General features: G+C 48.2%; 1 protein-coding gene and 1 pseudogene across 1 annotated transcript; one reads left to right on the forward strand and one right to left on the reverse strand.

Annotated features, from left to right (window-relative positions):
- Positions 1 to 733: 733 nt before the first annotated feature.
- On the reverse strand, positions 734 to 26,766 carry CAMK1G (calcium/calmodulin dependent protein kinase IG). Its single transcript, XM_068538442.1, has 12 exons — positions 26,700 to 26,766; positions 19,503 to 19,623; positions 13,788 to 13,916; positions 10,054 to 10,128; positions 7,827 to 7,965; positions 7,077 to 7,200; positions 5,630 to 5,705; positions 4,449 to 4,561; positions 3,610 to 3,688; positions 2,061 to 2,148; positions 1,400 to 1,824; positions 734 to 824 (listed from the first exon to the last, which is right to left on the reverse strand). The coding sequence occupies exons 1-12, from the start codon at positions 26,764 to 26,766 to the stop codon at positions 734 to 736; spliced, it is 1,527 nt and encodes a 508-aa protein (XP_068394543.1).
- LOC137761521 (small ribosomal subunit protein eS25 pseudogene) lies at positions 14,296 to 14,679 on the forward strand (annotated as a pseudogene).

Below are 26,766 nucleotides of genomic sequence, written 5' to 3' on the forward strand. Positions count from 1 at the left end.
GCCAGCCGGGTTTGGAGCTAATCCCGGAGTTAGGATTTGAACTTGGAGAGCTCATAAGCAGACCACGAAGCTGCCTGTCATTCATGCAGATGCGCAGGCCACTCCATTAACGAGCCCATTCTGGCTATGAGGACGGAGGCTGGAGAGGCAAGATCCAGCGTGTGTGCTGAGCGGGGAGTCTGGGTAGATGCTCCATGTGGCTTTGCTCGGAGATGGTGACGCAGCTTGGCCAGCCCATTAAGCTTTTCACGACAAACCACACAGACCTGGGTGACAGCTACCTACGGACACTGTGCAGAGCCACGGCACGTAGGGTTGGGGGCACGGAGCGGGCAGGCCAGGGAGACCTGGAAGCCTCGGATGCCGCTCCTCCCGCCCACAGCTTCGGTGAGGCCTCCACGCTTGGAGACTCACTCCTGGGCCTTCTGGGAGGGTCTGCCCCAGGTGGCAGCTGCCTGCTGCCTCTGATCAGGCCTTGCTCGGCTGGCTCTGCCTTCTTCCCACTGCAGCGTAGACTCCAGGTTTGGAAAGGCAGAGAAGAGGTGAATAGCTATCTCTCCTGCAGAAGAAGGGGGTTCAGGGTGTGGGGGGGGTGCTGTCGCCTCTGGTACCCCTCGGACCCCATCACTGAGACTCTGTGACTGCGATTTCCCCCTGAGCCCACGGCCCTGGCCCTCCTCCCTCTAGTTCCCTCACCTGAAAATTGTAGTGACACAGACTCAGGCCCCAGGGATCACATAATGAGACAGACTCCCGTCTGCCCCACCCGGCAGTGGGAGCTGCCGCTGGCTTTAACTGGCACCATGACCTCCGATTTGAAGTTCCTGGAAAGGAAATGGAGTAGCAGGCTATAGAGTATTTGAGGAGGAAGGAGAGCCGGGATAATTCTCTGTGCCTGTGGCTGCCGCTCAGTCCTCCCTTTATGAGTTTCAGAAAGTACGAGCCTTTATAGAAAAGATGAATGAGATAACCAAGCCCCCAGTGTCCCCCCAAAACACAGAGGCCCTGGAAACTCAAGGGATCTAACGCCCACCACTCACACCTACCCAGCTTTCTGCAGGCATTTATAATCCCTGTTGCCTCACTAAACTTTGACAGTACCTCTGTGGGGCAGGCTGAGCAGGTATGATCCAATCAACCCATTTTACAGATGAGCAAACTAGAAACAGAGATATGGATTGAAATGACAGTGGCCACACAGCTGGTGAGGGGTGGGGACAAGACTGGAGGCATTTCCCTTGACCCCCTCCTCCCCCCGCATCCAGAGCTCTTCCACCCTACAGAGCTGCCCCCAAATGGGAGAGGCTCTCTGGTCAGTTTCTTTCAGCTCCATTGCCTGAGTTCTTTCAGACCCAGGCTGAGCAGGGCTAGGCCTTGGGCTTTGGCTGAAAATACGTACTGCTTTCTGTTGGCCCTTTTGAGGAGCGTGGGCTCAGAGCAGTAGGAGGACTTCCCTTTGGTCCTGACGCTCAGGCAGCTGGAACAGCAGCCGCAGGGCCCGATGGCCAGGGGCCCCTGCTGCATGGGCACGAGGCTGCTGCTGATGCGGAGGGAGCCGTGGATCAGGCAGTTGAGGGACCTGCCCCCAGGGGCAGTGGGCAGGGGGCCATGCTGGCAGGGCAGCCGGGTCAGGGCAGGGAGGGCCACACTCTGGTCCAGGGCGGGTGCCTCGGTGATGGTGATCTCAGGGGAGCTGGGTCTTGAGGTTTCAGAGGCTTGAGTGATGGGTGTCCTGTGCTCCACCTCCGGGCGGACACCTGGGCTGTGCAGGTTCATGTGCAGCTTCCTCATGTGGTGGACCACGGCTGCCGCGTTGAAGGCTTGCTGAGGAGATACGAGACCAGTCTCTGGCCGTCTCCGTCTTCAGAGGGCCGTAAGGCTTAAGCTTTCCCTTTGCCCTGCGACCTCTTGAAACCAATGTGTGCACTTCTCATTTCAGAGAGGGTTCAGGGAACTCCAGGGTCTGCTGGGAGACCCCAAGGAAAGCCCCTACCCCAGCTGCCCCAGCCCAGCCTCCAGGGCCTAGACAGCCTGCCCACCTCCGGGAGAGGACAACTCACCCTCCACTTGCTCTTGGCAAAGTTCTTCTGGATCTGGAGGCTGACTGACGGGTAGATGTCCCGGTGGAGGGCTGTGTTTCCGTTAATCCTGTGGACGTGGAGGGGACCCCTGGCTAGTGGTGGTTACAGGGACTCAGCCAGGGGTTGGGCAGGGGGCTGGGCATAGGGTAAACTGAGTGGACTGCCTCAGGACAAGGGCAGCCGGAGCTAGGAAAGGGCTGGAGCCAGGGCTCCTCTTTCCGCCGGGCAGGTCATAGCGGGCCTATGCTTTAGAAACTTGCTTTAGAGCTGGGTGGGCAACCTATAGCCTGTGGGCCAAATCTACTCATTGCCTGCTTTTGTAAATAAGATCTTGCTGGAACACAGATGCGCCCATTCATTCAGCTATGGGCTATGCTGCTTCCGAGCTGCAATGGGAGGATTGAGTAGTTGCCACGGAGACGGTATGGCCAGCAAAGCCTAAAATATTTACTATCTGGCACTTTACAGAAAAAAAGTTTACTGACCCTATCTCCCCGCCCCATGTCAGAGGGCGTTTGGGCTGTCACCATGCTTTGGCTCAAAACTTTGCTCAGAACCCACCTTCTCCTGCAAACTTTCCTCAGTAAGGCCACCCAATACAGGCTGCCCTTTTCTTGTCCCTTCAGCCTGTTATTCATCCATCTCTAAGTGTCCCTCAGACACTTGCCACGTACACAGTACTTTCTAGGTACTAAGGGACCCAGAGAAGTAACAGACGTGGCCCTGATCGCTAGGGGCTTACAGTGTAGGTTTGAAGCCTTGTTTCATTCCATGAACTAGAGTAATTCATGGTGAGCTGTGTAATGGATAAGGAAAGATGGGGAGGTCTGTCCAGATTGCAGGAGGCAGGGCTTTAGAGAAGGACAAAAACTGCTCTGGATCCTGAAGAATGCTACATCCAATGCAGGGTATTTGATGTGGTGAGAATGGTACGACCCAAGGTATAATTTGGGAAAAACTTGGTTTAGAAGGCGGGGGAGGGCAGGGAGAGAAATATAGCTATTAGGCCTTTCTGGAATACAGAAGGTACGCTGGGAATCCTGAGAAATGAAGTTGGAGGTAACGGGTCAGGCCAGATTAGGGAAAACCGAGATTTGCTGTGGTGGGAATTGGGGAGCTTGTAAATTTTCCAGCAGGAGTGTAGCATGAAAAAAGAAGAGTTTCAAGACTTTATTTACCTGCTTTACCAATTGGTTGCTTTGTGATTGTTCTCAAAGCACCTTGCATGGAACAGACTTTGACCCCAGAGTAAAATGATGCTCTTAAGGACAGGGCAAAGTTACCTGTCTAGTTGCATCTGCCTCCTGAACTTGACTAGATGACCCAGCTGCCACCATTGGGTCAGAATCCACTTAATTAAATGATATTTTCTTCTCTAGCTGGGTCTGGTCTGTGCCCTTTGGATGTCACACAGTAAACAGCTAGGGCAAGCAGACTCCAGGGAAACACGCTGTGAATGAGTGAGTCAGCACGGTGTTTGCGGACCGACAGGTGAGGGTCTAGAGCCCATACCCCATTCCTCACTCACCAGGGGTGCCTCAAGGCCTTCTCACAGGTGTACCGCTCATTCGGGTCCTTCTCCAGCAAGTGGCAAATAAAATCCTTGGCTAGGGGGAGCAATCAAAGATACAACAGATAAGGACCAGATTTCATGACTGATGGAAATTCACTTCCAGGCTGGTGGGTGGCACTGAAAGCACCTTTAGCTCATCTTCCAAAGAGGCAATTTTAAGAGTCTTGAAAGAGAGAAAAAACCAAACCACCTGACAACAACCCACCACAAACCACCAGAAAGGCTCTATGCAGCCGTGTCACCCACCCAACACTGTAGATACATCTCTGGGCACGAGGCACCAATGTGCCTGATGCCATGTGGGTGCACATTTGCACCAGTCAGGGGCCAGCACCGCACATGGGCACACGTGTGAATGCTAGCTTATTCCAGCTCTGATCCCCACTTAATGGACCCAACAACAAATACTGATAAACTTCCCACACACAGACATTGCAGACTCCTGATCTTGATATGTGAAAAGCAAAACTTGGCCTTGGTTTTGCCACTCCTGCCTGGAACACTCCCCTGTGCCTGGCTCTGCCCTCCTGGCCCCTCATCTGAGCCACCTCCCCAGCTTTTACCAGACATACTGCGGTTCTGCCTCCAGGAAAACAAAAGCATGAACCTGAGATGCGAATCACTTCCTTGGCCTTTGACCCAGATGAAGATTTCTCCACTTTCCTTGGAGGCTGTTCTGTTAGATTCCCCAGGGACTGTCAAGAGCCAGGACTGTCATCCTTTGTTAAGCTCTTGTCTCTTGGCAGCCTCTGCCTTGAGCCTGTTATTTTGTCCTTCACACTGGCTGGTCTTACCTGACTCAGAAATGTCATCCCAGAACGGAGACTCAAACTCATAGTAGCCCTCCTTGATTTTCTCAAAAAGCTTAGACTCAGTGTCTTCATAGAAGGGGGGATACCCACACAGCCTGCAGTGGAATAGGAAGGTACATGCTGCTGAATGACCCCATCCTCCCTGGGCCAACCTCTCCCCTCTGTCCAGCCTCCCACTATATGCACAGGCAGGCAACATAAAGGTCCCCACCAGCAGTGTGACCAGGACATGGGTCTGTCTCTGATTCAGGAATGATGCAGGTTCTATCAAGTGTTTATGCAGGAGTCAAAGCTTGGAACAGGCCACACTGAAAGGCCTCTTTGTACATTATATCCCCCAAACCCTCACCACCTCTCCACATACTTCCCCTGACTCTCAGATGATATATAAAATATTTTTAAGAAGGATGGTAGAAATGTCCACTTGAATGTAAATTTCATGAGGGATGTTTTAGGCTCCTTTGTTCGTCATTCTTCAGTACCTAAACCACTGATTGGCACAGCAGACAGTCAATGAATATTTGTTGAGTAGATGAATGAAGAGAAGCATTATTCAACATAAGCTGAGGAAATAGAGAAATGCATCCACACTAAGGCATAAATGACTAATCGCAGGTTATTTTCCTAAGGGCAAAGTTTGCTATAGGTGAGAAGGGATGCTGGGGAAGAGGCCGTGAGCAGGTTTGGAAGGGAGAGCCTGAGAATGTGTGGAGAGGAGCGGTGACAAGGGTCGGGTTCATCCAGGCCATCATTTTGCCTTGGGCTGACGTTGCCAGGAGAGAAATCTGAGATGTGAACATTTTGCCCACTTGGCTTCTAAGCTTAGCTTGGCTTCTCCCTCTTTTATTGCTCATTCCACAGAGTGGGACTCAATACATTTATATACAGTAAATGGGGGTGGGGTGCTTAAAGAGGGAGTGCCACGTGGCTGAACAGTGGGTTCACACTGAGCTCTGTTTTTATAACCTGGTGGAGATCAGGACAAGAGCCTTTGGAGCTGTGTGCGTAAGTGTGTGTGTGTGCGCGTGTGTGTGCGTGCATGTGTACATGCACGTGCTTTGGAGGTGGATGCTGCTCAAGGAGCTGAGATGGGGAGGAAAGAAGAAAGGGTGAGCAGACTCTGAGGTTCCTCAGGAACTGAGCCAATGCCAGCATCTACTCACAGTATGTAAGTGATGACGCCAATGGACCAGCAATCCACAGCCTTGCTGTAGGGTTTCTGGGCCAGCACTTCCGGAGCTGCAGCAAACCAAAGGCAGAGTCAAAGCTGAGCAGGGGCAAGAGAAAAGGCTGAGGAGTGAGGGAAAAATGTCAGGAAGCAGCTTAGCGAAGAGGACTAGGGTAGCGCCTGGGATAGTGTTGTTTTTTAAGACTGAAAATTCCCCTAGGGCAGGGACTGTGTCTTTCCCAGCAGACTAAACCTTCCTCCATCAGACTGAAAGTTCCCATGACAGGGCCTATGACTCCCCCATCAGACTGGGGATCTCCAGGGCTATGTTTTCCCCATTAGACTGAGTACTCTCTGGAGGCAGGGCTTATATCTCCCCACTCAGATGGGGGACCCCCAGTACAGGGGCCTTATGCCTCCTTTCAGACAGGGAAATCTGCAAGGTGAAGGCTGTCTCTCCCACTAGATTGGGATCTCCCTGAAAGCAGAAGTTCCATTAATTGAGGACTTCCATTGAGTAGTAACTGTCCCATCAGTCACTGTTACCTTCTGAGGGCAGGGCTTAGTCTACCTCATCAGATCAAGAGCTCCATGAGGGAATGGGCCATGTCTTCCTCTGATTGGGAGCTCTAGGGCAGTAGTGAGCTGCCGTCTGCATTTATCCCAGATACCAGGGATTTGTATCCAATGGACTCAATACGTGCTGGTAAGTGACCAACCTCTCTTTTGCAGAGAGAGAAGATTCCCTCTGTTGAATCAGGGTTCTGCTTCCCACTCCCAGCCCCAACCAGGTGATGAGTGGCTAAGAGGGAAGGGGCAGTAGTGGATGCTCTGAGTTTTGGCTTTCTCCCTCCTAGATCCCATGAATGCTCTCTCCTGGTACCCTGACTGCTCTCACCTTTTGGGGGGCCCTGGAAGCCTATAGGGCTGTTAGGCAGGAGGCCCCACTTCTGCCAGTTTCCTAGGGTATTTTCTTGGGTGTATATTTGGGGACCCACATTTGAGATCCTCACATTCAAACACAACTCTCTGCCTCCAGGATACCACCAGTTGGGGGGCTGAGGTCTTCTCCAGACTGGGAGAAAGTAGAAGGAGGTCTAGTGGCCAACCTCTCAGCAATTTACTGATCTCTGGGTTTGTGATCCTTTCTCTGTCCCTGGTCTAGATAAAGGCAGGAAGTCTGTCTGCAAAAGTGAGAACAAAAGTATAGACAGGAGGAGTGGGAAGGCTCAGCGGTAGGATGTCTTTGAAGATGTAGGATTTGTGAGCAGGAGGGGTAGTTCCAGATGGATTGGCTGGCCCTAAACCTCATAAGTGACTGTACTACCAGGATGACCCCTGAAATTGAACCCTGTCTCCTTACAACAATCCTTCTTCATGAATAACATCCATGTGGTGAAATGTAGCCAACTGGTCAACCTCCCTTCTGTTCCTAGACTCACCCACGTAGCCTGGGGTCCCACAGGCAGTGGACATGACACCATTCTGCTCCATCTTGGAGAGACCAAAGTCTGTGATCATGATCTTAGAATTCTCCTCAGGGGTGAGGTACAGCAGGTTTTCAGGCTATGGGAGAAGAGAAATATCATGTAATGCAGGATATAATCACTTGAAACAAGCATCTCTTTCCTTCCCCCAATATATAATTTCTTAGGAAGCTGCATCCTGTGTTCCTGACTTCAAAGTCAGACTAATTTCCCTCCATTCTTCCTTCCTTCTTCCTACCAGACCTTCAACCCCTCTAACCTAGCACCTTGAGTTTTGGTTTTGGCCCTGACTTTGCTTAGCTTTAATGTACTAACCCTTCCCTCTTCTCATCCCTAACTACCCTAAGACTGTTTTGCTTGTTGAGGAAACCAACCCTTAGTTTATTTTCTTTGATCTCTCTAAAGTCTGGTAGGTGTCTGTTGCAATGTTGACTTTCAATAAGTATTTATTAAATTTGACTGTGGCTAAATTCAAGAAATATGTGGATTATTTTGGTATCCTAGTAGGGTGAGGCTTAGTGAAAAGTTCAGGAAAAGGCTGAGGTGCAAATGAACAATGATTGTTCAGTTACCCAAGATTTGTTTTAGAATCTGAGGGATGAGCTAGTCTAACCCTCTCATTTTACAGAGCTTAGACTTCCCATGACTCATGCAGCTTCCTAAAGGGTCATTCCCTGTTTCCCACTGAGGGCCCCGCCTTGGCACCTTTAAGTCTCTGTGGACGATGCCATTCTCGTGGAGGTATTTCACTGCTGACAACACCTGCTGGATCACCAGGCTGGCATCCTTCTCTGTGTAGACACCCCGTTCCAGAATCCGGTCAAAGAGCTCCCCACCAGAAACACTGTGGGCACAGGGGCAAGTGCAGGAATCCAGTACTTATTTCAGGTCAAAGGGACGTGAATTCACTTGTTCTGTAGCCCTGGGGACACAGCTGTGGTGGAACAGGCAAGTACCCACAGATGGTGATTCGAGGGGTGCAGGGAGAACTACTCCAATCTCAGGACACATTCTTTGGGTACCTGGAATGATATCACTAGGGAGTCATTATTTGGGCCAACCATTGACCTCTCCCTGGAAACTTTTTTTTAAAATGCAAAATGCCTCTGGTTAAGGTTTTGCAAGAAGCCAATAATCAACTAACACAACATTGTAAATCAACTATACGTCAAAAAAAAAAAAAAAAAAGGAAACCAATAATTGCTTCCTGTGGACACATTTCTTAGCTGCCTTCTTTCCTGGCCTAGGACACAGGAAGCCATGATGCAAGGGAGAGGTGAAGCTGAAATCAGACAAAGTAGGAAAGAGAAGGAAGTGCAGATGAGGTTAACTGGGCTTATGCCAGGATTTCTTTCCTCATTTTGGAAAGTTGAGCTACATAAAGCTGAAATTATGAGGTAGAGTCATATAGTGACTCTAATAGTAACAGTGTTTTTAGGCTCACATGGTATGGTATCTGAGGATTCAGAGGAGCTTTAAGATCAGGTCCAACCCCCATGTCTTGAATGTTCTCTCCACTATTTTGCCAAGTTTTCTAGACAGTACTGGAACACATCAGTTGCAGAGCACTCACTCCCTCCTAAGACAGACTGTTTTATTTTTTTGTCACTTTCTTACTATTTCTATATATTATTATGCAATCTGATTCCCTGTAGTTTCTGCAAGTGACACTGGTTGTGAATATGCACCCATGACAGCACCATGCAGCAATAAGGAAGTAGAATTTCTCTAATCAAAATGCACACCATCCTACTCCTTTTATTTCTGTCCTGAAGCTCTGGGCTCTGCTATGGGAGCTAGAGGCCCATGAGAAAGATAATCTTTGTACACAGGTATGAATTCCTGACTCAGACTGGCCTGGGTCCTGGAGCTGGTGCTCTAGGAGGCTTGACATACTTTGGTGACATCTAAACCTGCCCACTTTCCTACCTGTATGACTGTGTGCTAATTCTGTTGACTTGGCCTCATTAAGGTGCCACATGGTCCCTGTTTGCTTGTTAGTGCTGCTCTGGGCCCCTCCAAGCTCACGCCCTTGACTGCTTGCTACCACTATTCACTGGGCCTCAGGTGAGCCCAGGAGTTAATAGCCTGAGTTAGCTCATTAAAATTTCTGAGGAATCAGCCTATCAGTCAAAAACATTGCATCCAGCTGCGCTGAGATTGCCGGGTGATGTGTGTGTGAGTGTGAGTGTGTGTGTGTACTTTATACGCAGAAGCATCTCTGAGCCTAAGGCTGAGCCCTCAGGAGCACTGACCAGCCCTGCGGCAGTCACTCTCAGGCATAGCTCTTATTTGGTTATGACAGTGACATGGACAGCTTTCTAATGGGGTACCATATCTGTCCTACACGTGGGTACACACACAATATCAGCTTATTGTTAACATTGGGTGCCTCTCTTTTGAGAAAGTCTTCTTTCTATTGAATTGATCTCTCTCTACCTGTGGTTTCTACTCCCATGGTAATTTTACCCTGGAGGATGTTAAAATATTTAATGCCTAGTTAAGAGGACATAGACTGACTGGTCAAAATGGACTCAAGCTATGGTGCCAGAGAAGGGTTCTGGAGGCCTCCTGCTATGTCAGGCATTACCCCTTCAATTGTAGGGGTGTGGGGAGGTCCAGAAAGTTGTGGGTATAGGGAAACAGGGAAGGATGGACAGGTTAGGGCCACAGCTATTTGCTGACCGGTAGGAAATATTGTAACGAGTGGTAAGGTTACATTGGTACATACCAACTCAATCATCAGCCCTAGTTTTACCCCTCGGTCCACTCAGAACACATCCATGACCAGACTCTTGGCATTTCAGGGTCTCTTGCACTAATTCTTGATTTGTCTTTTAATCACCATCCTTCCCTCATCACCGACCAACCTCTTCTAGTCCTCTAAGGCCCCGTAAGACATGTGTGGAGAAGCAGGTCACCTTCTACTTACAGCTGCATGACCAGGTAGTAGTGAGTGGTGCTCTCATAGATGTCCTCCAAGGTCACAATGTTTTCATGCTTGATCCTGAGGAAGAGTAAGGGTAATGGAGAAAGGTATATGGTTTAGGTTGTCCGGACAAAGAATGCAGATCTAGCCCAGCTGGACTTTTATTTCTTTCAGAGACTATTGCTGACAATGTTTAGGAAGATAGGGTCCTTGTGAAGCCTTCCTAATAAGTAGGCAGTCACAAAGAAATTCCAGAGAAAAGATTCCCAAAATGGTGTTCAGTTCATATTTTCGAATGGGTAATTGATCCTCGTGCCTTCAGGGAACAAATACTTCATTGTTACTCCAGGAATCTCTTTAAACTTTACCAAAAGAGAACGTTAAAAGAACCGAGGGAGGCTAGGGGAGCATCAATCACTAGGTTATTCTACAAAATGGGTATCCAGGTCTCCTTCAGAAACATCGCTTGAAGTGTGATCCCTCAACAGGTGGGATTTTGGTTAGCTAAGCCTCCTCATGGGTAACCACGGAGGAAGTGCCGCAAAATTATTGTTCCAGGATATTGTGAGAAGTAAGACAGATGCCCATTTTGAGGGTCAGTTCAGTGGGATGCCTTAGATCAGTGATTCTTAAGCAGGGGCTCTTTTGTCCCTAAGGGGATCTTTGACAATATCTAGTGACATTTTTGATTGTCACGATTGGGGAGGGGGGAAGTGCTCCTGGCATTTAGTTGGTAGAGACAGGAATGTTGCTAAACATCCTACAATGCTCAGGAGAGCCCTCAACACAACAAAGAATTAGCTGGTTTAACATGTCGAGCAAAGTAAGAGAGTAGCACTGACATATATACACTACCAAATGTAAAATGGATGGCTAGTGGGAAGCAGCTGCATAGCACAGGGAGATCAGCTCGAAGCTTTGTGACCACCTAGAGGGGTGGGATAGGGAGGGTGGGAGGGAGGGAGATACAAGAGGGAAGAGATATGGGGACATATGTATATGTATAACTGATTCACTTTGTTATAAAGCAGAAACTAACACACCATTGTAAAGCAATTATACTCCAATAAAGATATTTAAAAAAAAATGTCAATAGCACTGAGGTCAAGAAACCCTGCCCTAGATTACCTTTGTCTGGGATTACTCAGAGGCTGAGGCAAGCAGAATAATCATATTAGCTGTGGGGTTGGTTTCTAGGCAGCATCTCTGTGCATACCCATCCAGGAGAAAAGTCTCTAAGAAGTTTTACTCAAGGCTGTGCAGCACAAGGGTTAACTTAGACTCGGAGTCAGCTGGACCTGAGTTCAGGTCCGACTCAGGCACTTACTAGCTGGGTAACCTTGGCTGGTTTACTCAAATCTTCTAAGTCTCACTTTCCTTGTCTGTAAAGTACATCTTTCCCATAGAATTATATCAGGATGAAAAGAGATAAGACGTGTAAAATGCTTAGTACAGTGCCTGGGGAAATAGAAAACACATAATCAATAGTAGCTAGCATCTTTAAGATATTTAAAAAAATACAGAACCCATGCAGTGGCTACATGATGGATTCAACTACATTTATAATCTGACGATGCTAACAGTAATTTATCGATTATTTACTCACTGAACAAATATTTATTGAGCACCTATGCTGTTAGGGACTGGTGATACAATGCAATGATAAGAAAGACCATCTTAGTCCTTTCTCTCAATGAGTTTACAGTCTTTACCCTAATCTCCCTGAAGCCCAGACCTACATCTCTAACATCCTACCAGACACCTACCTCTATGTAGAGGTAGGTGGATATTTATTCAATATATGTAGAGGTAGGTGGATATTTATATTCAATATACTGCAACCAATTTCTATTTCCTCTCAGCCTACACATCCTTTTCATTTGTTATCGCAAGCAATGATATGACTGTACACATAACAGCTCAATCTCAGGGACTTTTAAAAAAAATTATACATATGTATTTTATTTACACTTTGATATATTTCATGATAAACAATATTTTTTCCATCTTAACCATTTTTTAAGTGTACAGTTCAGCGGTATCAAATACGTTCACATCGTTGTGCAAAAATCACCTCTGTCCATCCCCATAACTGTTTTCATCTTGTGAAACTGAAGCTCTATGCCCATTAAACAATAACCCCCTGTTATTCCTTGCCCCCAGCCCCTGGTAACCACCAGTCTACTTTCTGTCTTTATGATTTTGACTATTCTAAGTACCTCATATAAGTGGGATCATACAGTATGTATCTTTTTCTGACTGGCTAATTTCATTTAGCATAATGTCCCCAAGGTTCATCCATGTTGCAAACATACTGCAGAATCTCCTTCCTTTTTAAGACTGAACAATATTCCATTGCATGTATATCCACATTTTGCTTATCCGTCCATCCACTGATGGACACTTGAGTTGCTTCCATGGTTTAGTTATTATGAATAATGCTGCTATGAACGTGGGTGTACAAATATCTCTTTGAGATCCTACTTTCTCAGGGTCTTTTTAATGCTTTTCTTTTTTACACTCCTACCAGCCAACCCCCAAACCTAATCACTTCTCTCTCTGAAACATTTCTTGAACCCAGTCTTCTTGCCACCATGTGATCTTGCCATTACCTTTGCTTGCATCCTCATCCCTTGCCTTGATTATTGAGAAAGTCTGGCAATTGGTCTCCTGTCCTCTAGGCTGGCATCCTCCAACCCATCCTCCACCACCATGCTTAAGAGGGATGGCTCTAAAATATAAATCTGATCATGGGACTTTTGACTTAAAATCCTTTGATGACTTTTCTTTGCCCACAGAATAAAGTCAACATTCTTTATCATGGCATCTAAGACTCTTTATTATCAGATTCCACTTGACCATTTTAGTTTCATCTCCTGTCCCTTGACGGTACTCACTCTCAGTTCAGGGGCTTCCAATTCTAACTCTCCCCTAACATCCCTTGCCCGTCCATGATTCTATGTTAAAGTTTATGCTACTCTTGGCCGGACTTCCCTTTCTGTACTGCCCCTCCTGCCTCCACAAAATTCTACTCATCCATCAAGGTCTGTCTTTGAAAATGTACCTAAAACACATACTTGTGAAAACACACATATAGGCAACCTGAATCTCTGTCTCCTCTGAACTCTGCCTTTTGCTGTGTGGCTCACATCCAATGGGACTGGTCCTACTTATGGGCACCTTTGACTCTTTTCACAAAATGCGAGCTCCTGAGGGTAAAGAATTTTGTTGGTTTCATCCTTGTGGTCTTGATGCCTAATAAACTTTTGGCTCACCATAGGGGTTCCACAAGGGTTTGTTTTATGAGTCCCGCTCTAAACATTTGATGATTTGTTAGTGTCAGCTCCCTCATGATAGTTGGGGTGCTGAACCTGCATTTGCTTTGGAAGAAACTGAGGCTCATTTCCAAATCTTGTGCTGCTTCCTGAATTATTGATTCTTCCTGGTGTTGGCCCTCAATTGATTTTTGGTCCTTTGAACTAATTACCCTGTGGTTTATGTACACAAACCAACTCTGCTATCAGTTGATCACTAGTTAATTTGCTGAAAAAAAAAAAATTAAGCCAAGACAGCTGTCTGGCTAATATAGCTGATGGATCAAACTGACCCATTAGCTCAATCAAAGGGAGTAATACCTTTGGGTGTGGAAATTCAGCCCCAGTACTTCTCGAAGGTAATTTTTGAAGGAAATGTTGTGATCCCACAGTTGCACTCGACCAACCCTAGGACCCACTCACTTTTTCAACACGGCGATCTCATTCTCCAGGCTGCTGTCCCGGAAGGCAGGCGACTTTTTGATGCACTTCAGGGCAAAGAGCTTCCCGGTTACCCTTTGCTTCACCAGGAAAACTTCTGAAAAAGCTCCTCTGAGTAGAAGACACCAAGAGATAGAAATTAGTACTGGCTGGTAGAGAGCATTGCTGGAGGCAAAATGGGTAGATGAAAGAAGGTGTGACTGGTAATTCGTTTCATTGTCATTGTGGGCACCCCGAGGAGCCATATCCATGGCAGACCCCATCTGACATGCCCTTGTGTTCTTTCTTTCACCTATCACGTGGGAAAGAAAAGATTCTATTACAGACTCAGGATCTAGGCGGCTGCTCTTGCCTAGTTCCATAATTTGGGAATGGTTCCCAGAAACTGCTTTAGCTCTGGAGATTTCTCCACTTGGCAAACCCATTAAAGAGAGGCCACTGCTGATCTTAGCGAGGCGGCAGTGATAGCACTTGCTCTCCCGGCTTCACTATGCTGCCCAAGGACGACAAGAAGAAGAAAGATGCTGGAAAGTCGGCCAAGAAAGACAGAGGCCCAGTGAACAAATCTGGGGGCAAGGCCAAAAAGAAGAAGTGGTCCAAAGGCAAAGTTCGGGACAAGCTCAATAACCTAGTCTTGTCTGACAAAGCGACATATGACAAACTCTGTAAAGAAGTTCCCAACTGGAAGCTTATAACCCCAGCTGTGGTCTCTGAGAGACTGAAGCTTCCTGGTTCCCTGGCCAGGGCAGCCCTTCAGGAGCTCCTTAGTAAAGGATTTTTAAGCTGGTTTCAAAGCATAGAGCCCAAGTAATTTACACCAGAAACACCAAGGGTTGAGATGCCCCAGCTGCTGGTGAAGATGCATGAACAGGTCCCACCAACTGTACATTTTGAAAAATAAAACTTTCTTAAATCAAAAAAAAAGAGAGGCCACTGCAGAGTCAATTTACTTGGCTTCTCCCAACGTGGTGTGCTGTGTGGTCACTGTGTGGCAGTTGGAAGTAGCACTGGGAGACAGGGCTCTGACAGTGAGAGAAAAAAGACTCTTGTATCTGTTTTAGGTAGTGATGATTGCCCTGAACCAATGATTAGCGGCAAGGGAGGTGAGCATCTTCTGGCTCAGTAGGATCTGTGAGGACAAAATGGAACTCAGCAGCTCTGGGCAGGCTGTCTGAAGACAGAAAGGATGGAACCCAATGGGAACACAGGATAGGATTCCAAATTGCAGGCTTCTTGTTTCAAGGGGGTCCTCTGGAGACAAGGCCATAACAGCAGTTAGCAAATAGGTGATGCTGGAGCCTGATGGCCCACGTTAGAACCTCAGCTTTTTGGGTAACAAGTCACTTAACTTCCATATGCACAGTTTCTTCATCTGAAAAGTGAGAATGTCAATAGTATCTGATTCATAGGGTTGTTTAGAAGAGTACCTGAGTTATAGATATAAGTGCATAAAAGTTTTCCTGAGATCTAGTAAACTACATGTGCTAGATACTATTATTCTTATTAGTACTATTATTATTTGAACACCAGTAGGGAGAACACCTGATCGTAACAACAGGCGATAGAGTTTAGGTAAGGAAATAGCTGAGCCATCCTCTCCCCTGCCATCTGGGGATTCTAGCATGAAACCCCAATAGCAATCAAGCTTGTGTAAGGACATTCAGAATCTGCATTAGAAAATACTTGGTGTTTCCTGTTTCCCCCAGCTGCACTTGGAACTGAGTTAATTAGAGACTTCAGAGCTTGCTCTATTCATTCATTCATTCATTCACTCGTCCCTCTAATCAAGATTTATTGAGCACCTACTGAATCTTAGACACTAGAGATAAAAAGGGAAGTGTTTCTCCTCTCAAGGAGCCTGTAAATTAGTGAAGAGCGCAAACAAATGAGCAATTAACATTCACTTTGAAAAATGTTATTAGGCATTACATGAATGCTTGTTGAGCTGACAGAACCTCTACGTGTTAGGCACTGGGATTAGCTTTGGTCTAGTTTAGAATCTAGTGTGAGAGACACAGATCAGCGGGAAGTATTATGAGACCACAGAAAATGGACGCTTAAGACAGGGCCTCTGCTATGGTTGGGTGGGTTACACACTATACAATTCCAGCAGATGCCATCACCTTGGAGCCACTGTGCCTTTTCATACAATAATTATAAGAACATTTTTGCTCTGGACAGCAAGCTAGAGAAAAGGGCACTTTTCCCTAATGTGTCCAAACTGACCACTTGGGATGGTGGAGAAGCACATCATTTGTGGCCCTCTGACTTAAGAACACACTGAGCTCAGTTTTAAGGGATCAATGAGAGTTAGCCTAGGGAAAAAACAAGTTGGAAGTGATGTTTCAGGTGGGGGTGGGGAAGAAGCATGTGAAAAAGCCTAGAGGTGCAAAACAGCAGGGAGAGGCAGGGCTGCCTCGGGTAATCCAGCCTCTTTTGCTAGAGTGTGAGGCAGGGAATGAGGGAAGACAAATGTGGATGGGCACCAGGTCCTGTGCCTGGCAGCATACGGAAAATAGTCAGTGTTTGTGTAATGGATGGATGGGTGGATGGGTGGACGGGTGGATGGATGGGTAGGACGTTTGGACTGGGATTATCTGTGTATTCTACTCATCCTGAGACCCCGCTTTCCTTATTGTAAAAGAAGAGTTGAACCACATGGCCTTAAAGGTTCCTTCCGCCTGTGATGTTCTTGGGTCCACCTTCAGATTTCTCCCTTTTCACCTGTATCTTTAGAACCACACATGGATGGTCCCCTGATTTCAAAGCTGACACCCACTCTGGGTCCACTTGTAAAATAAGATCAAACCTTCCTGGGGGATCCTGCAGTGTGTGGTATCTCCTAGGGTTGTGCAATGTTGTGGTAATTACTGCTCTTTTGGCTCAGGCTGCCTTACGCATTGTGCATGTGTGTGGGGAGGTGGGAGGTGTGGTGTGTGTGTGTGTGTGTGTGTGTGTGTGTGGCAGGGGTGGGGGAGAGGGATTAGAAGACTTAATTGTGCCATCTGTCAGACTGGGGAGCAGAGAGCTAGTTTTGAGTGGCCAAGGTTGCTTGGGTCAGAAGGCAAGATGGGCAGAGGCTTCAGAGCCAGGAGCAAGCGCTTGCTGCAATAGATCTTGATTTGTGTTTCCTGCTCTGAATAGCTCTCTGTTCTTGCTGGGAGCCTGGGTGATGGAGGAGGAAGGGAGGAACCAAGAAGAAAAATCTCTTCCTTGGCAGTGAAAGGAGGAGGCCTGGAACTTGGGTGATGTACCCTCTGTAATGGATGAGTTTTGCCCAGTGTCCCTACAGCTGCCCAGGGCCCTGGAATTGTGGGTGGAATCTGGGCAGATTTCACAAAAGCCTGTTTTCCCTGGTGGGTTGTTCCAGAGGAGCTGAGGACTAGAGGAAAGGTGCCTTTGTCATGGGATTCTGGCGCTTCCTGAGCAGGGGAATCAGCTCTGTCTAGCTGCCCCCTCTGTGGAGAGCACCTCACCTGGGGAACTCTGTGGAGTCTGCAGCCTGGGGCTGCCTGTCCCCATCCTGAGCACCCCAGAGGTGACCTCTTCTTAGCTTTTGTTCAGCCTTAGCTGCTGCAACAGCTGTGACTTGCCCTGTCTTGTCCACCTGCTTCCCTCAAATTAGTGCTGGGCTGGGTACATTAGAGCCACCAGCAACACTTAAAATATAGATGCCTGGGACTTCCCTGGTGGCACAGTGGTTAAGAATCCACCTGCCAATGCAGGGGACACAGGTTCGATCCCTGGTCCAGGAAGATCCCATATGCCGCAGAGCAACAAAGCCCGCAAGCCACAACTACTGAGCCCATGTACCACAACTACTGAAGCCCACACACCTAGAGCCCGTGCTCCGCAATAAGAGAAGCCACTGTAATAAGAAGCATGCGCACCGCAACGAAGAGTAGCCCCTGCTCACCGCAACTAGAGAAAGCCCGCACGCAGCAACAAAGACACAACACAGCCAAAAATAAATAAATAGATAATTAAAAAAATATATACATAGATGCCTGGCCACTGGGTCCTAGCCCCTTAAATTCCAGCTTAATAGTCTGGGACCAGGAACCTGTATTTCTCAAAAATTCCCTAGACTAAAATGATTTTAGAGAATTATTCATTTTCTTGAGTGTGACAATGATATTTGTGAACATAGAAGAAAATGCCCTCATTCCTAGGCAGGGCCGACAGGCGACTCAGAGGTGTTGTGTCATGATGTTCGCAAGTTGTTTACAAATTGTTCAATGCAGTGTGTGTGAGTGTGTGTGTGTGTGTATGTAAAACAAATTAGTAAAATGTTAACCACTATGGAATTTAGGTGGTGGGTATATCGGAGTTCACTGTACTATTATTTCACCTTTTCTTTACTTAGACATTTTCACAGCTAAAAGTTAGAGGCATAAGCTCCCCAGGTGGCTCCGATGTCCTCCTGGGTTTAGAAGCTGCTTGGCAGACCTCACTGAACTCTGTAAGGGTGGCATGTGCTGCCTCTCACAATCCTATAGCACAAATCTGAGCAGAGGGTGAATACGTTCTTGTCAACCTGGGCTTATTTCTCTCTCTTTCTCTGGATTTTTGGGCTGCTTAGCAAATCATTTCGGATTCACTCATGAGCATTGTCTCTCTCCTGCCCAAAACCCCCTCTCTAGCCAACCCCGTCTTGGCAATGGCCCTCCATGGAGGGTGGAGGCTCTGATGACCAGGGCGGCCGCTGAGATCCTCCTGCGTGCTGAGTGTCACCCTCGTCTGGGATGGGAGGGCTCAGATGCCTCCTATCAGGGCTGAGCCGGCTCCTTTACGGCTGCAGCGAGAGTGTAGGCAGCTGTCGCTGCCTGAGGTCACTGCCTCCTAGCCAGGCGGAGGGGGCTAAACTTAGCCAATTTGGCTAAAGGGAAAGCTGGCTTGAGTGGACAGCCCACTAAGGGCCCCTCATGTCCCCGGCCCAATTAGCCCAGACTAATTAGCTGACCAGCTTGGGTTCTGAGGCCCTGGGAACCGGTGGCCTGGAGTGGGTGCCAGCCTGCGTCAGAGGCTGTGACCTCTCGGAGGAGGGGGTAGGACTAAGTGGAGAGTCAGTTCCAGACAAGCTGTCTCTGCTCCACCAGCCATGTAATCATTGTCAAGGGGGAAGGAACAGACACCCCAGAGGCTGGTAGGAGTTTGGCTACAGCGTGACTTTATTTTTCCAACATGATACTTAAATATGGAGCAGAGAGGATGGTGGTGGTGGGAGCCGATTCAGGTGTGTGTAACCCACCCACGCTCCAAGCCTCAGAAGCTCCTTTTTCTGTCTATAGCAGACAGTGGGTTTGACCTGTTCGCTGCAGGGGGGAAATGAGGAAGCTGGGTGAGGACGCCCAGGAAGGTTCTAGGGTCACTGCGTCTCCAGAGGTGCTCCAGAACTCCTCTTTCCTGCAACCAGGGCAGGACTCACAAGTTGTCACAGATCTGGAAGCAGGGCGGGGGCCTCTGGGAGTAAGGAGGCAGAACCCTGGGGAAAGGGCTGGATTGTTCTCTGTATTACCCCAAGGTGCCTTTCCCTAATCTACCCCCTGAAGCCCCTACTCTATTCCCTGAGAGCTACTGAGATAGTGTTACAGCAGCCTCAGCCCAGTTTATCATTCTCTGCTGGTCCAGGATGACTCTTTTCTGACTCCCCACAGCAGGCAGCCCAGCCACCCTATCCTCAGCCCCAGGACTCACGATCCCAGCACTTCCATGAAGATGAACGTTTTCCGGATGTTGGTGGTCTGTTTCTTCCAGGAACTGCAGTCATCTTCTTCCTTCCGACCCATTGCCTCCAGAGTTGAAGCTTCTGGGGATGCTTGGTTTGAGGAAGGAAAGAAAGGGTCTGATCAGATAATTCCTCCAATAGGATGAGAACAAGTTGTAAAAAGAATCTAAAATACATCCTGCATGTAACAACTGGAAGGAAAGACTGGGAGCAAAACCTGGGTAATTGGCAAAAATAAGACTTATTCTCTCCACTTGCTTTTGAAACTACCATGACAAATTTTATTGACCGTCTACTGCATGTCCATTGTGCTTGCCCCATGCTCATGGAGTTTAGAGTCTAGTAGTGGAAAATCCGCTTAGTACAAACGTACGTAAGGGCAATAAGACATACACGAATGATTAACATGGGACTATCCACCTTGAAGGCATCTGGGCTGTTTCTTAAGATACCAAGTGATCTCCCAGGTATTTATTCAGACTACCGGGTCAGCCGCCCTTCTTTCTATTATCACAGCTTTGACGCCACCTCCAGTCATTACTGTTCTTAACTTATGGGTTAAATGAATGAATATTAGATGAATGAGCATTGTGTTTCCTTTGCAACTCCCGTGACATTTAGCACAGTGCTGGAAAAACAGTTAATCGTTAAAATCTGAATTGAATTGTGTCCTGAGCTTGTATGAGTTCTCTCAATACCATATTTATTCAACAGTCAACACCTATGATGTGCCAGGGGCTGTATGTACCCTGACTGTATCCCTCTAAATAATACCTTCGGTATACTCTCCTTGTCGATCGATGTATATCATCTGCTTCCTGTTGGGACCCTGATTGATGTAATGAGAAATGGGGAACCAGAAAAGTGGTCTTAGCTTCTAGTGAGGTAGATAGAGCAGATCTCAAATCTTTTATAAGGATGATTCAGAATGATTATCTGAAGATCAGATAATCTAGCCAAGGTTATAGAGCTAATTGTTTACAGTGTAGATTTCTTAGTCAAGACTAGGAACAGAAGCTATGCATCCCTCACTGTATCACACTGCATTCTAGCCTCCTGACACCTAGTTCTAGTGTCTTTTAATGTTTTTCAATACGTTTTTAGACAAATGAGTTCCTGTTACATTTCATTGCAAGGTAAAATTGCTTATGGTACTTAGTGTATAACCCGGCAGTCAGGTGAAGAGCACAGGTGATGGCTCTGCCTTCCTAGGTCCAGGAGGCTGGAGGGGTCAGTAAGCGAACAAGTCAGCTAACACGTATACAGTGACAAAGTGTGGGTAGATCATAAAAGAACAAAACCCGAGCTTGTTAGAGGGATAATCTGGAAGGGTCTTATTTAGATGAAGGTCAGGGGAGGACTCACATCATAAAATAGGTTCTGTGATACAGGGGGAAACCTTTTCTGCCTTTAAGTGACAACTGTGAGGCTTAAGACCCTGGAAATAAGAAGAATGTGACACAAGGATGGTCCTTGCTAGGAGGAAGAGGTGTGGAAAGACTGACGATTTTGGCCCAAGTGGATCCTGAGAAGGAGATGGGGAGACAGATGGTGTAGTTGTCAGAAACACACATCTTGCTTTCACCCTCTTGTAGTAAACATCCATCTAGGAATGCGGGAGATCGGTGACATGGATGGATGGGCTCCCCAGGACTCTCCTGGTGGGAGACCCTAAGCCTTGGAGGAACTCTGACTTCAACACATTTAACAGTCATCACGGGACAGGCCCAGATGGGGGAGGTGAATGAGTCAGTGTCACATGACCTGCAGGGAGTCCAGAAGTTCCTCAGGGCCTGTGGGGGCTGGACCCACGGCTGACCAAACTCCATGCTCAGTGGCCTCATGTTGTTAGCTTGGAATTGACAACAGTGGGAGTATTTACACCATGGGAACAGGCAAATGCTACCATCAGGGCTTCTCCTCCATTCCTCACCCCATCCCCCAAGAACCAGACGTTAAACGTTTACCAGCTCACCTCTGCCCACGGCCCTGTTGAGGGGATATAGGGTTGCTAGGGCTCCTGTCAACCACAGTCCAGAAGAAGAGACGGCTACGATCAGGGCTTCTCACGTGGAAGCAAATGTCTGGGGTCAGGCCTTTAGTGGAGGATGTCGGCCTGATGCCCCAGGGGCCAGATGGGACCAGGCACACCTCAGAGGTCGCTAGTCAGCCTCTGTGAGTTCTCAGAGAACTGGGATCTGAGGTCCCTGATAGTAGGGGGCCCCCTTCTCCCCTGCCACAAACAGGTCAAGTAAGTACCTTATAACATAAAAGGCTACCTTGAAAATGGAACAGGAGGAGAAAAGACCATCTCAAGGCTGTGTTTTCCTGAAAGATACTGGATCAGCCAAATGAGACTCTTTATTAAACCTGAGATGCTATAATGGACAAGTTCAAATGTAAAGTTGCCCTTTGTACCCTTTTTGCTGCCTGGTAGGGTGGGAATTCATGGGGAAGATTTTATAGGAAATAAAGAAGCTACATCTTCTTTGTACATTTTAGTCTAGTGTGTAAATGTGCAACCTGGCTATATAATAATTGGTGGCTATTATTATGAAAAGCACATGTGGGAAATGTTAAGCATTCTTCAGCATTCGATACAGCTGAATGTAGATCTGGTGTACTCTTGTATCTTCAGGCCCATTTGTTGATTTGTTCCTTTTGGCAGGATGGCAGCCCAGAGGGACCACAGCAGTTCAGGGCCCAGGCACCGGCCAGAGGAGGACTCACCAGGCATGCAATGGTGGGCTGACCTTGAACTTCGAGGGCACAGTCTACAAGGTGGAGACAAATGAACCCTGACTGGCAGAGATTGCTTTGGGGAAGATGAAATATTAGAACAGAGGGCTATCTTTAGCCAGATACTATTCTGCAGATTCTTAGCCCCAAATCTAGCAGCTTCCACTTATCAGAGCTGTGCTTGGACCAATTGCTTCTTACTATATAGACACAGGACAGCTGAGAAGTCTTGAAGGATGTAGGGGATGAGGGCCAGGGGCTGGACCTTAAAAGGAGCCTATCAACAGGATTAGTTTGAGTGACGCCCTCTCTGTCTCTCCCCTCCACAGAACAACTGGGCTGTAGATGCCCATTTTCCAAGTAAAGAGCCAATCAAGGGACTTCTTTCCAGCACAGGCCCATCAGTGGGGCATGCATCACTCCCCCTTCTGAAGCCCCCGCGGAATGATGGGTCCACTTTCCAGGAAGCATCACCACCTCATTAGCAGATCTGTACTCACTGTTCCTTCTTTCCCATTGCTCTTAAATAGCTTAAAAACATAGTATTCTTAGCCCAAGCTCGGCTTATAAGAAAACATCTTTCCCGCCCACCCCTCCTCCCATACACTCAGGCCTAACAATTTAGTTCCATCTTCAGAGCCGCATGGAAAGCTCAGGGACCCTGATCTGAAACTCCACTTCATTCCCACCCCTCCTTGACCTTGGAGAAACCTCAGGGCCCTGGAGCCCTGTGTGCTAGGGGTCTAACTGTGGGCTCTGAGGTGGGGAGCGGGGGTGTTCTATTGCTGCAGCCTGGCTTCTTTCCCTGAAAATCCTCCCTCTCCTCTCTCGACTTCTGTAACTGAGGCCCTTTCAGAGAAAAAGAAAAATTCCGAGAAGGTTGAAACTCCAGTATTGCTCTCACTTGGTTCTAAAGTAATCCCCACAGGGCAACACCAGGCTCCTAGTTCCTGCTCTGTTGTGTGGTCTTCCATATGACAGATGGCCTGCCTGATCTCTTGGGAAAAAATTTCATAGCTGGGGAGGAGACTACAGAGGGAAGAGTTATTCCTAAAGGGCAGGCTGCACAGCCTTGAGGTGGACGCTACCCCTGAGTGTGGCGCTTTCTGAGCTTCTGGGAATAGGCGGGTGGCATCCAGCCTGCCTATTTATGACTTGCTGGGGAGAGATGCTCAGGCTGTGAGCCCAGGAGGTAGGCACGCTTCACATGCTTCTTTCACGGAGCGTTGCTGTCCTTCTCTCCTTCCCAGGCTCCAACTGGTCACAGGGGCAGCAATTAGCCCCAGGCAGAACCCGAAGGCACGTGACATGTATCTTCAGGGCCCTCCTCATTGCCATCACCATATTACGTAGGTACCAAGTCATGTTATGACCACACCCTGCCCAGGACCCTCTCTCTGGACACTCACTCCTGCCTGCCCTGGTCCACATGGCCTCTTTAGCCAAAGTTTACTATCTTGAGTCATAGCCACTTAAGACTCTGCTCTGAGGTGCTTTTAAAAAATTAATCAGCAGGGCTAATTGCTTCAGAGTGTCACCCCACCTGATGAGACGTCCCAGAATCTCGGGGGCACCATGTTTGAATCCAGAGGAATTCAATTCGGTCCAATCCAATGTATGTTTCCCAAACCCACAGTAGATTCCTAAGCTGGATACGAGTAAATTAGAGGAGATGGACACATGGAAGGGGAGAATCTTTGAGTAGCATCCCTGCAGCCTACACTCCAGATAATGGCTTTCAACCCTGCCTATGGGAAGAGCCTTCTCCAGTGCTCTCACTTGAGGCTTCTGAGCAAGGAGGCATGAATGACTTGGAGGCATGGTGGGCAAGCCTCAGAGCCTTCCTGCGGGACCAGGTGTGGCTCCTTTACTGACTCCAGAGGAATTAGCCCACCCTAAGACCACATCTGGGGTTCTCCATTCCTTGAGAGCATGACTCAGAAAGGGCTGTGGGTCTTGGGAGGGAGGTTATCAGTTGTCTTATAAGCACATAAGAATGTGCTCCCTGTCTCCAGGTTGGGACACACAGAATCATGGCAATATATAAATTGTTTGGTTATAAAGGGGCCTAAAGACTAAAGCTGGGACATTTTCTTTCCTGGGTCCCACCGTTTCCTGGACTCTGGCCTGTACTGGACTTCTCCTCATCCTCTGGATTGAGAGGCACACTTGAAAGAGGTCAAATTCTGGCTCCAGTCTTGGCTCGGCACCAAGAAGTGTGCAGCCCCAGGCAGATCACCGTACATCTCTGGGCTTCCACCTTTCTCCTTAGTAAAAAGAGGAAAATGGACTAGATAAGGGTTCCTTGACATTTGTTTTTTAGAATATTAATCCTACAGAGACTCTCTGTAAACAAAGCAGATTTGTTAACTGCCTCTTCTTGGGGATTCATGTTCCGTGTTAGCATATTAAAGGCTCTGGGGGCTGCTAAAGACACCTGCTTAATGCTCTTTAACCTAGTGTCCCTCAACTTTACTAGACTGTAACTGTAAATTCTTTCCTTTTGCAACACCTACTAGCATCCAGAGGATCTATGGTTGCTCAGAGCCTACTGGGGAAAGTGGGGACTAGGCCAGCTCTGATGTTGTGTGACTGTATAAATGAGCAATAGATGAAATTTCCAGCAGCCTGCTGTCATCACTCACAGCCCTGCTCTCCTCCTGGTGCACAGGCACGTGGCTGGGTCTGTGTGTGCCATCAGAACCTATTTCCAATTCATAGGCTGCAGCTGAAGTGGCTGGTCAGCTTGCCAGAGCTCGGGCCCTGGACCTGAAAGGTTCCTGGAGACTTCTGGCTGGACAAACCCTCCCAGGAATACCGGCTCCATCCCCGGCCCTCCCCCCTAGTCTGGCATCTCCAAGGCCAACTCTGCATGCCAGTTTCTGTTCCCGAAATCACTGAGGAAGGTCGTTTTTCAATTGCCTCCTGCAGTTTATTTCAGGCTCAAACCCACATTTAAGTTTAATCAAACCCTGCTGCAGTGACAAGCCAGAATTCTGTGCTGCTTTGTTTGGTGGCTGAGGGGTCGACACATAAGAGTCACTGGAGAGAGCTGGGTGTGTTAATTATTCTTAATGCGCTCATTTTCCTCATCTGCTGAATGGGACTAATGATCCCTGCTCTGTCTATTCCCCAGGATTCCTGTGGGCTTCCAATACATCAACAGGCATGAAAGCATTCTGTAACCTCTAAAGTGCTGTGCAGTGAGCCCACTTCATAGGCACATGGATTAAACACTGGGCAGAGAGAGGGGAAACAAACAGTTTAAATAGGGGTGAGCAAACAGCAGGAGATGTGAATCTGCTGTTTCCTCAGCTGGTCTCGGCTCTCAAGTGTGTGCCACATGCCTCTCAAGTGTGACCCGCATCTCACTCTGATTCTAAAGTGTTTGAAGACGTATAATTTTTCATACATGTAGCCCTGAAATGCAAACCGACTACTTTATCTGCTATTCAACCAAGAAGGCAGAGATCTGTTGGAGCACAGAGTTAACACTGCCTGGGCTGGGTTTCTCCATGGGCTGGTCTCCACTGGGGTACCTTTCTAAGCAGGGTTCAAGAGTCATAAGTTTAACTGTGTGTCCATCACACGCTGCCTTTAAGACCCACTCCCACGCAAGAGGCTCACTCTACTGCGCCCCTTGGAAGGTGAGAGAAGGGACCTCCACCTGGGGAGAGGGAGCAGGAGGAAGGACGGGCTGAGCTCAGAATGGCTGTGGCAAGAAGCTCTGAGTGCCCAGCCCCCCCTCCCCCTCCCCCTGCTCCAGGACACCGGTGTGACAGTCATCCACAACCCGTGCAGCTCCCCGGCACCATCACCAGCTTGCTTTCCACGGGGGTAGCTGCTCACCCCCAGTCCCCTCGCCCTTGACCATGCCATGCACCAGCACTTGTAGGGCTGGCTCGCAGCCCGTTTGCAGACAGCTGCCCACCCCCCCCCCCCATTCATGCTGCAGCCCATTCACTCCGCTGCCTCTGACAGGCTGCGGCTGGGCCCCGTCACTCAGGGATGGCAGCTTAGTTCTGGCCGCGTGTGCGTGCGTGAGTGGGGCACAGGGAGTCAGGGAGGTGCTGGTCTCTTGGAAGGGGATTCATTGTAGTCGCAGCCAGAATTGCAGAATTGCTCCCAGACCCTAAGGTATTCGCTGCCTCAGACTGATCACCTGGGTGATCCCTGTGCTGGGCGCTTTACCTGCCATTATCTCGTTTGATGTCTTTGAAGGTAAGTATCAGGTATTGTTAACCCCATTTTATAGTTGAAGTACTGACGGGTAGAAATATTAAGAAAAATGCCCCAAATCAAACAGATAGTAAGTGACAGAGCCAGACATGAGCCCCAGCCCATCAGACGCCAACAGCAGTCTCCCTGACCCCCACCACGTAACCTGTTGCCTCTTTCCTGGGGGTGGTTTTTGGGATTTCACTTACCTCCGCCCTCATCCTTAGGATGCTCTCCTGTAATCCCACCAACAAACTGATTCCCCCTGGAACGCAT

Source organism: Eschrichtius robustus, chromosome 3, assembly GCF_028021215.1.
Source record: "Eschrichtius robustus isolate mEscRob2 chromosome 3, mEscRob2.pri, whole genome shotgun sequence".
Classification (NCBI taxonomy): Eukaryota; Metazoa; Chordata; class Mammalia; order Artiodactyla; family Eschrichtiidae; genus Eschrichtius; species Eschrichtius robustus.

What these genes read in the sequence shown, in the direction of transcription:
- CAMK1G (XM_068538442.1), bottom strand. Translation starts at nt 26,766, where the DNA reads ATGCGTTCCAGGGGGAATCAGTTTGTTGGTGGGATTACAGGAGAGCAT. An exon ending in TACTACCTGGTCATGCAGCT is followed by an intron (nt 7,966 to 10,053) that starts GTAAGTAGAAGG and finishes CTGTGCCCACAG; the next exon opens with TGTTTCTGGTGGGGAGCTCT. An exon ending in GGCGTCATCACTTACATACT is followed by an intron (nt 4,562 to 5,629) that starts GTGAGTAGATGC and finishes ATTCCACTGCAG; the next exon opens with GCTGTGTGGGTATCCCCCCT.